Below are 10,872 nucleotides of genomic sequence, written 5' to 3'. Positions count from 1 at the left end.
TGTCGCTGTTATTGAGGCACGTAACCCAGAGAAGATGAAGGAATCATACATCCGACAATAAAACGGAGCTAGATAACTACGCCAAAAGAGAAATAAAATGTTTTACTGTGCTTACTGTTATAATATTGTTCGTTTTTGCTACTGATTCTGAATCCAACAATGTTGAATAGCGAAGAAACTCGACGAATCGGCCTTTCTTTGTAGCAGAAATCAGTCTTAAAGAGTATTTTGAAACTTTCTTCAACTAAAAAAAACAAGTCGGAAATAAAATAATCTGTTCAGGGCACCGTTTGCAGTGTGAGCCTCGCTCCAGAAAAGCGCTAATAAAACCTACATTCAGCTGCTTTTGGCTTCGAGAAAACAATACTAAAAAGTGTTAAATGTTACAGATATTCAACTAATCAGCCCTTTTCAGAGCCAGGAATCGATCTCAAAGACCTTTATGCAATATAATTACCAACAAAAATTTTGTTTGTTGCTCTCTGTGGCCGTTAGGACTGTCCTTTTTCGATTTAATAGAAATGAGGCAGCACGAAACGAAAGTTTCTTTACTGTTGAATCAATCCAAACAGAGCGCATTTCTGTAATGGAGCCATTTTTACTTTTACGCTTCTGATCATTTGCGGAAAAAAGCTTTAATCATTAGAAAAATATATTGACAGTATTATGATATTATCAGTGCTAAATTTATATTCCTTTTCCGGTATCCAAAGCCTCAATCGGTCCATCTTAACAGATCGGCTGAAAAGTTCGTATCGTTTCTATGAGAGGGCGCCATTAGAATTAAATCCATACCATTGTCAGTTAGTACCAACCTTCACAAGATACGTGTATAAATTTGACAGCTGTCTGATTATTAGTTTGTGAGATATTGCATTTCGAGTGAAGCTACTTTTGTTATTGTGAAAAAAATGGAAAAAAGGAATTTCGTGTGTTGATGAAACACTACTTTTTGATGAAAAAAGTGCCGCCGATACCAAAAAATGGCTTGATGAGTGTTATCCAGACTCTGCACCGGGCGAAGCAACAATTCGTAAGTGGTTTGCAAAATTTCGTACTGGTCATATGAGCACCGAAGACGATGAACGCAGTGGACGTCCAAAAGAGGCTGTTACCGATGAAAACGTGGAAAAAATCCACAAAATGATTTTCAATGACCGTAAAGTGAAGTTGATCGAGATAGCTGACACCCTAAAGATATCAAAGGAACGTGTTGGACATATTATTCACGAATATTTGGATATGAGAAAGCTTTGTGCAAAATGGGTGCCGCGTGAGCTCACAATCGATCAAAAACAACAACGAATTGATGATTTTGAGCAGTGTTTGGAGCTGTTATATCGAAATAAAACCGATTTTTTTCGACAGTCAGCTGAGTGGACTGCACGCGATGAACCGAACCCAAAGCGTGGAAAGACTCAACAATCGGCCGGTAAGGTTATGGCGTCTGTATCTTGGGATTCGCATGGTATAATTTTCATCGACTACCTTGAAAAGGGAAAAACCATCAACAGTGACTATTATATAGCGTTATTAGAGCGTTTGAAGGACGAAATTTCAAAAAAAACGGCCTCATTTGAAGAAGGAAAAAGTTTTGTTTCATCAATACAATGCACCGTGTTACAAGTCGATGAAAACCATGCTGAAATTGAACGAATTGGGCTTCGAATTCCTCCCTCATCCACCGTATTCTCCAGATTTGGCCCCCAGTGACTTTTTCCTGTTCTCAGACCTCAAGAGAATGCTCGCTGGTAAAAAATTTAGAAGCAATGAAGAGGTAATCGCTGAAACTGAGGCCTATTTTGAGGCAAAGGACAAATCGTACTACAAAAATGGTATCGAAAAGTTGGAAGATCGCTATAATCGCTGTATCGCCTCTGATGGCAATTATGTTGAATAATAAAAACGAATTTTGGCAAAAAAATGTGTGTTTCTATTAAACGATACGAACTTTTCAGCCGAACTGTTAGGATCTCACGAATAACAAAGAACTTATTCGGAAAATTCAAAATATAAGTTTCAGGAATATTGGAAAAATATTTTAGTATTGGGAACGATGAAAAAAAAACAGAACAGAAAGCGGAAAGGTACGATACATTCATGGAGTTCTCAATTAAAAAAATGTTTTTTACAATTTCGCTTCACGCACTAATTTGTATAACTTTCAGACACTTTTTTTTTACTTTCGTTGTGCATACACATTTCAAATACAACAAACCCAAAGAAACACTCGCCCGTTCAATCTTTCCGCACCGGTGACAGCAGCGCAGCCAGCAGCACGACCAGCACGGAGCTGCACACCGTCAACAGTCTTGTATCGTCGTACCGACCGGGAGCGGCACCGTTCCGCGCCGAATTGCTGTAGCTATCGACGATATGAATCTTCCAGCCCATGTTGGCATGGGTAAAACTGTTGTAGTACACCACATCCGGCCAGCTCGAATTCGGAGTGATTTCCAGAATTGCGGGATCACCGGACTCGCAGCTCCACCGAAGCGTCCGGTTGAACTTTTTGAACGTGGCAAAATTATCGTCCAGTCGGCGATCCTGATTGTCCGGATGGCGGGCCAAACAGAGCGGACCGGCAGCCGTCGGTTTCGGACGGCCTCGGCGGGTGAACTCCACACCAGCTAGGACACGAATTTCGCTCTGTTTGACGTCCGACAGTCGATCGAATCCACCTCGTGGTTCGTCCGTGATTACGAAAGGATGGTAAAATTCGGGCGAGTGTGGGTTATTTCCTCCACGAACCTAAAAACAAAGGATTTAATGGATCTTTTCACTGAACAGATTACCAGGAAACAACTTACCTTAAACGAATACGTCAGCCCTCTTCGAAGCCAAAGCTCGGGAACCATTAACCCGTTGATGTACCATGCCAACCCGTTGGAGACATGTCCTGTTATTCCCTGGTAGCCACGTTTCCCTCCGGCCGGACCCAGCGTCACCGAAAACGATCGAATCGAACGATCGAAAATCTGCGCTTTCTCCCAGACGTCCTTCAGATTGACTTCACTGCGCGTGAAGCTGAAACAATCATTCACTGCCTCGGACGTGTTGAATGCAATCATGGTATCCTTCTTTGGATACACATCGTGATAGGTGGGTTCATTGTTGGAGTCCAGTCGGCCAAGAGCCCAGATCACGTAAATTGGTCTATCCAGCACAAACTCTTTATCTCCCGGATCCGGTGAAATCAGCATCCGTCGGAAAGTGATTGTGTTAATTCCATTTTCACGCCCGAAAGTATGCAGCTGGAAACTGTCCTGTCCTCCAACCACATCATCCCGGCAGACGCCTTTGTTCTGACCAAGTACCTGCACACATGGAGCCAACGAGGTTATGTTGTAATCCACCGCATATCCCTGATGACCGTCGATGTAAGCCACGACAACGTCCGCTCCCAACATCTGACTCTGGCTGTCGGATCCACTGATTCCGAACGCCATATATTCGTCCTGTTTCACATTCGCCGCCAGTTGAATAGTGATCTGTGGCCCGAAAACCTCCCACGACATCCGGTAGTCCTTATGAAGCTGCCGGCAGTTCGGAAGAGACTCGGCGTGAGGCGTCACCTTTACCAAAGACGGCGGAACGTTCAAATCGTCCGAAATGAGTATTGAACCACAGTCCTCCTTCGTTTCTACGTCGTACACGGAGAACCAATCGATATCGAATATGGTCATGTCGCCCGGTAGTTCCAATGTGATCGTTTCGCGATCGTACATTCGCAGAGTGTCCAAACTAAAAGCAGAGGAGTAACGTTAAATACATTTTCTACTATCAATCGAACAACACTCACTATCCCATCTCATCCGGAACCTTGCGACCCTTAGAAGACGGCGATGGTCCAACACCAACCCAAAAGTGAACCTCTTTACCCTTGCCATCGTAACTGAACTCCGTAATACGAATCGTTTTCGAGTCCAGAATATCGATCCCTTCGCTGCTCACGCCGTGACTATTCCGAGACAAACTTCCGGCCATTTGCGAAACGGGTGGCTCGAAATCTTCCGGAATGTACACGTCGGCGAAGTTGTTCTGCGAGTTCAGATCGTACACGGCCAGCCACTTGACCTCGGTAATCTTCTTGTTGTCGGGCAAACGGATCGTGAAGTCCTTGTTGAAGTACCGTTCCAGGATGTTGGTTCTGGAAAGCGGCGCAATGACACCGATCATCATCATCATCATCATCCGAAATGTTTTACTTACTTGCCGAACTCATCCGGTACGATGAAACCCTGAGGTCCCGGTCGGTTGCTGGCCCCGGACCAGAAGAACGTATCCACTCCGTTGCCATCGTAGTTGAATCCGGTGATCAGGAAGGTGTATTCATCGACGGCGTACACCTCGCCGGATGCCTGGTGATGGTAGGAATTAAACTTACCGATGTACTTGCCCCGATAGGGACCGTCTTCCGGTTTTTGAGATTCTAAAAGGAAAATTATAATGAGAGGAATAAGAAAGATTGAACTGGCGAGTGATCGACGCTTTAGAGGAATAACGATTCATTTGACAGAACTTGACTAACGGCAAACACTGAATAAGTTTTGTAATTTAATAACAATGATTATCATAAATCAATGAAAATTTAATGCTGATATCCGTCAGTCTATCCATTCTATCTCACCCGCCTTATAATCCAGATACCATCCGACTTGTTGCAATCAATTATTCACCCCGATACTGTATTTCGTTCGAATCGGATTGTTTCGATCGAATATGAAATTTTGCATTCTTTAGCACGATCGAGTTCGATCGAATTACAGAATGTAATTTTTACATTCGTTCGAAAGAATTCGATTCGATCGAAATGCAGAATAGGGGTGATTACCTCGATTCGTTGTTTGATGCAGAAGACCTGGATTCCGATGCATCTGAATTCTGAACTTAATTTTAGGTTTAGAATATAGTTTTAACATGTTTTTTTTTAGATCCAGATTAACATGCTCAGAATTAAAAACTGTGACTCTGGAACGGCATCCTAATTGCTAATTCTGGAACTGGTTTCTTGACTAGATTTTGGGGCTGATTTCACTTCCTTAATTTATGTTCAGGACTCGAATCCAGAGTTCTGATTTAGGATTTAAACCTCAGAATTCATGAACAAATTTCAGGATATGAATTTTAAATCTAGACTTTGGAACTAAATGTTAGATCTGAGCTCCGAACCTGAATTTTAAAATTGACCTCCTAACCAGAAATTATTTCCTGAATTCAGTACCATGCATGCTCAAACTAAATTTGGAACGTGGATTATGGAGTTAGATTTTGGAACTGAATTCAGTTCCTTTATCACGGTTCGAAATTGAAGTTTAGAACTCAATTCTTGAACTAAATTCGGAACATGAATTCTGAAAATGAGTTCAGTTCCATAATTCTAGAACTATATTCATTACTTGATTGCTTGATTTGGATTCCGAGCCAAAACTGCAACTGAACCCTACCGAATTTAATCCGGATACGACTTCCGTTTCGGAATTCAATTCGTCGACCTGAGTCGAATGGAATATGACATTCAGCCCTCTGTTAAGAAGTCGTTTTAACAAAGATTGCATAGCCTTTATATACGAGAAAGGCAAAAACGTTTACAATCCTGATACGTAGCGATCGTTAGGGTTCGTCACTTGATTGAGTATTGAAGTTACCGGTCCAAGAAAAAGAAAAGAGTCCGTCTGACTAATGGGCCAATATTACTTCTCTTGAGTAATTGAGCATACGAATGTGTGAAACTGGAATACAGAGCTTAACACGAAATTAACACAGTTCTAAGCCATTTTGGTAATACGTTTGAAGCTTCCTAGTATGGCTAGTTACACTAGAAGCACGACAATCGTATCGAAGGTAGGAAAATTCTGCAATGTCAATGTCAAATATATTTGCATAATTTTTTTACGATTCGCCTTTGGCTTATCAGTGCATTAAAGTTTGCATTTAACAAAATGGACAAAAATTGTCTATTTTTCTATTTTTTTTTCGCCAATGCAGCATCAATCATAGTAACCCATTAGTCAGCAGAAAAATTTGACAGCTCTATCAGTCGAACTCTAACCGTGATGGTTAAAACAGTGAAGCAACCTCGTTTAGATACTTTCGGCGAAACTCTCAACGGGTGAGCTTGTTGTATCGTGTTAGTCCGGAGAAAATTCGAGTATTTCGCAAGAAAGGATTTTTATCCACGCGTTGACGACTCGACGTAGCTACACAGCGAGATTTTCGCTTGTAGTCCAATGAAAAGAAAGGCCATTGGAAAGCAAACTGGCAGCATCAAATCGTCGTCATCTCAAGTGAGGTGACACCAACCAGAAGAAGAAGAAGAAAAGCACCACGCCGCGTAGAAAACGGACATCGTGTGGCACTTTATGGTCACCGAATACACCGGTTCCGGCATCTACAACATCTTGGCACTATTACACAACAATCAGAGCATCGACTGCTAATGCCACCTCGCGGATCAACATAATCCGCTAACAAGTCGTAAAGTTATTGCTATTTGCACCGAAGTGCAATGTCTATTCTGATGTCTCAGACGAAAAGAAAAAGTACAACCCGCAAACATATAGTAGTCACTTGGGCTTTGAATATTTGAATAGTAAACGTTTCGTCTTATACTCGTCAGTACATAACAGTTTATATTTGACTATTATACCACTCAGTGGATCAACATAAACCGCTGAGCAGATGTGAAATTTCTGCTTCTTATCGAACATTTTCAACCGTTCCCTTTATAGAAAGGATATAAAATTGCTGAAGAACCCGACTTTTGCACGGAGAACCGGAGACCCCTTGTGTTATATTAGTGTAACAGAGTGTATTTTGGCCACCTCATATATTTTGGCCCACGTAACAAAATTTATGGATATACACGATGTTGAGTAACCCATCAATTTGAAGCTTATCACATTACATTACCTATTACGGACGGGTTTTTCAAAGATGTTACCACATTCGGTGGATATTTTTACAAAGTGGGCCATAATAAAATAAATCCAAAAGTGGGCCAAAATACCTCTGTTACCCTACTGTAGGCAAAAAGTAGTAAGACTTTTCAATTATATTTCCCGCGGAAACCTTATTCATCGAAACATTTTTTCTAGGTTGGTATGACTGTCAGTGACATCTGTGTCAAGTGTCACGCCAAATGTTCATTAGTGTTTAATATACGACTGCCTTTCTGAAGTATTTTAAGTCCAATCGGCGATTTTTACAATGAGCGAAATTATTCAAAAAAGAAGTTCCATTAAATTTTGGATGCGGAATCAAATTTCTGGTGCCGAAACGTTCAGAGTATTGCAAAAGACCTTCGGTGATAATTTTATGTCGCGAGCAAGTGTTTTTGATTTGGTACAAGTTGTTCAAAGAACGTTGAGAACGCGTTGACGACGAACCACGTCCAGGACGGCCATCAACAACAATTTCGACCATTATCGAGGTGTGGTGAACTTCAAATTCCTTCCGACCGGCCAAACTGTCAACAAGGGATACTATTTGAGTGTTATGCGTGGTTATGGTTTTTGCACCACGATAATGCACCGTCGCATATTGCATAGATTCTTCGTGATATTTTTCGCCAAAAATTCAACCAATATCGTTCCGCTACCACCGAATTCGTCTGATTTAGCTCCGTGTGGTTTCTGGCTATTCATTAAACTCAACGGGGAAATCGTTTTGAGTCAATTGAAGACATCAAACGTAAATCGCTACGCGCATTGAACGCTATTCCGGAAATTGACTTCAACAACTATTTCGAGGATTGGAAAAAATGGTCTGAAAATCCCAGGCCTAACATATAGGTGGCGCTAGTTTTATTGTAGCAACCAGTTAACAGTAAATCAGTTAAAAAACCTTTAAAAGACAGCTGTTAAAATTCCATGATACTCCATTCATTAGTTTGGGAGTTATTGTGCTAAGAGTGACGCTACTTTTGTTATTTTCAGAACAATGGATCAAAAATAATTTCGTGTTTTAATTTTACACTGTTTCTTGATGGGAAAAATACCGTTCAGGCGAAGCAATTTATGATGCATGAGAATTTGACTATGAGAAAGCTCTGTTCAAAGTGGGTGCCGCGTTTGCACACTGTTGACCAAAAAACGAGAACGTGTTGATGATACTGAGCAGTGTTTGGCCATGTTTAAACGCAACAAACCGGATCCCACATCCACCGTATTCGCCAGATTTGGCTCCCAGGGACTATTGGCTGTTGGAAAAAAAAAAGCTCGCTGGAAAGAAATTTCGCACGAATGAAGAGGTTATGGCTGAAACTGAGGCAAAAGATAAATCGTTATACAAAAGTGGTATTGAAATGTTAGAGTGGCGCTGAAATGATTTGCTGCGTTGCTCTTGATGGAGATTACGTTGATGAATAAAGTTAATTTTGAACCAAGAAAATCGTGTTCTCTTTGTTAGGTCCGGAACTTTTCAGCCCATGTGTTACGATTTAACTCAAAGTCTGTGTCAAAATGAACTTTCCAAACATTTTTCTCTCTAATTCATTTTTGGTGATGAGTAAAAATTTGTAAAATCGTTGCAAAAAATGACGATTTAAATTTATAATTTGAGTCTATATAAAAGCATGATCATCAATTTTTTTTTCTAGAAGTTATCGTAAAATGGAATTTTTGGTTACTTTTCCAATAAAACAAAAATTAAAATTTCAAACCTTTATTTAGAGAGAAAATGCAACAATTGCAGAATTCCTATTAACTTGGGTTAAAAATGTTTAAAATTAAAAAGGTTGTGCTAATGTATGCCCAAACAAACTTTTTTGTTCCTATACAATATTCAAAGAAATGTTTTTTTTTTAAGAATCCCTTAGTATTGATGAAAACCTGAATTGTATGAGAAAGGCATTATAACACCACTAGGTGGATTAAAACAGGTTTTTAATTGATTATGACAATTTTAATACTAATTCCAATGTGTTACAAAAATAACACCTCTCAGATTCCCCTTCAAACTTTTTTTATTTGAAGACTTTTGAGTAACCGCATAGGATTTATTTTTATCAATCTGGCATCTGTTGTATGCTGATATTTTATGATTGAGTAGTTTTTGGTGGAAAAACAATCATTACTTTTTAATGGTAGCTTATATTAATTAAGTTCAGCAAATGTGTGCGCAATAATTAGCATAACTCATCTGGAAACATCTTTCTTGTAGAACTGGTCTCAAAAAAGTGACTTTGAAGAGCCCTACTTTTACTCGGGAAAATAACATTACTCGATCAAATTACGAGCTTATTCGGCAAAGCTGCTTAAAATAAAATTTCACCCAACTTTGATGAAAATTGCATTAATTTTTGAATTTATTTGAGAAGCTTAGATTCCAGATTTCAATCTAAACATGGACCACCCTTCTGACCTTTCATATCAAAAGAAGCACCATTTGACTTTTTCGTGAAGAGACCAACCACAAAAAAAAATTAATAGAGAATATTTTTGTCTCGCTAATTTCCAATTTGAGCAACCATCTCTCGTGTGTCCGGAATTCGAACCCCGACGCTACGGACAAGGAAACATTGCGCACGGTAAATAGCTGAGGTGGAATTAATCACGGTCAGCCAATTTGCTTCTGTTTTTCTTTCGTCTTTCGTTTCAAATCCAGTTTGAATAGATAATAATTAAACTAACCAGTCCGTCTGTCTGCCAGTGCGCCGTAACACACTGTTTAGTCGCTCGAAAGTCTATCGATAACTATTTTTTTTTCGGGAAACAAAACTTGAATGAATGTAATTTCACTGCAGATCGTTGTTTTTTCTCGCCTTGATCGTCGAGGGACTCACCTACTAGGATGACGAGCATTGCTGCGAAGACTAGACCGAGTTGCAGTGGAACTTTTCCCAGTGCAACTTTCCATCCTACATTGTTGCGATTGCCGAATTTCCGCGACAACGGAACGCTTGTCATCGTTTCCGATCCGATCACCACTTTGCTATCCGATCGCCTAATTTGCACCTAGCACACTTGCGTTTGCTGCGTGTGCCGAGTGAATGTGTATTGGTACAGCGCTGTGACTCGATCAACTTGTAACTCTCACTTTGTGTATCGTTTCACATTTCTCCTTCTGTTTGATACTGGTCTAAATATCTTTTGCGAAAAATCCGAACGATAATCACTTCCTGCACGGATATCGAACTTTGGAGGACTTGCGAATCAGTTTCCATACACCCGGATGTACTCACGGCGACGATGACTATGACGACAACGACGACGACTACGATCACTTCACACAGGAACCACCCAAGCGCGATACGCAAAGAAAGCAGATCAAGGTTTTGGTTATACGTACGTATTCTCACACACGTATGTCTCAGCAAGCCGTTCCAATCCAAACTGGCTCGCTGTTTGCGTCTTTGCCGTCGTCCATGCCGTCCCCGACGTAGCCGTTTCGAGCTGGTTGCTTTGATTCGTTGGATATTACCTATCTTGCTTGACGCGGGGGTTCATTCGCACAACTCTCTCGCACACATGCATAACCGTCCGTGGGTTCGCTTTTTCGCAAGGCCTTTCATATTATTTTTTTCTCTTCATTTACTTCGGCCACTATCGCCCCGCCATCGATGGTGAACGCCCGTTCGGTCTACCATTGTACACTGACTGACCGCCTGCCTGAAAGCATGTGGAACCGGTGAGTGACACAACGATGCACTTTTCCATGCCGCCATACCATAGGTTTGTGTTGGTGATGTTGCGGTTCCGGTTCAGACGAATACTATGCAAACCACCAACATAGACGTGTTGTCACTGGTAGCAGACTTTTTTTTCGAGCAGTTCGGTGGTAACTGTACGATCTGGTACCCGATTTGAGTGACTTCAATGCGTCGTTTGTGTGGTCGAAAAACAAAAAGTCTCATAGAGTTTCAGACTTGAC

The 10,872-nt window shown here is 40.9% G+C and overlaps 1 protein-coding gene across 1 annotated transcript; it reads right to left on the bottom strand.

Annotated features, from left to right (window-relative positions):
- Window positions 1-2,134: 2,134 nt before the first annotated feature.
- LOC131432267 (protein Skeletor, isoforms B/C) lies at window positions 2,135-10,401 on the bottom strand. The gene is made up of 5 exons (XM_058598432.1): window positions 9,785-10,401; window positions 4,213-4,432; window positions 3,803-4,150; window positions 2,811-3,744; window positions 2,135-2,751 (listed from the first exon to the last, which is right to left on the bottom strand). Exons 1-5 carry the CDS (start codon window positions 9,906-9,908, stop codon window positions 2,239-2,241), a joined length of 2,139 nt encoding a protein of 712 aa, XP_058454415.1. The 5' UTR covers window positions 9,909-10,401; the 3' UTR covers window positions 2,135-2,238.
- Between the last annotated feature and the right edge of the window lie 471 nt (window positions 10,402-10,872).

The sequence above is a fragment of the Malaya genurostris genome, chromosome 1, assembly GCF_030247185.1.
Source record: "Malaya genurostris strain Urasoe2022 chromosome 1, Malgen_1.1, whole genome shotgun sequence".
Taxonomy (NCBI): Eukaryota; Metazoa; Arthropoda; class Insecta; order Diptera; family Culicidae; genus Malaya; species Malaya genurostris.
Note: the sequence above shows the minus strand (reverse complement) of the source record. Positions and strands in the feature narration are given on the sequence as shown.

Coding starts and splice junctions, on each gene's coding strand:
- LOC131432267 (XM_058598432.1), bottom strand. CDS start 9,908: ATGACAAGCGTTCCGTTGTCGCGGAAATTCGGCAATCGCAACAATGTA. Junction 4,151..4,212: donor GTACCGGATGAGTTCGGCAA/GTAAGTAAAACA, acceptor GCCGCTTTCCAG/AACCAACATCCTGGAACGGT. Junction 3,745..3,802: donor GTTCCGGATGAGATGGGATA/GTGAGTGTTGTT, acceptor CTCTGCTTTTAG/TTTGGACACTCTGCGAATGT.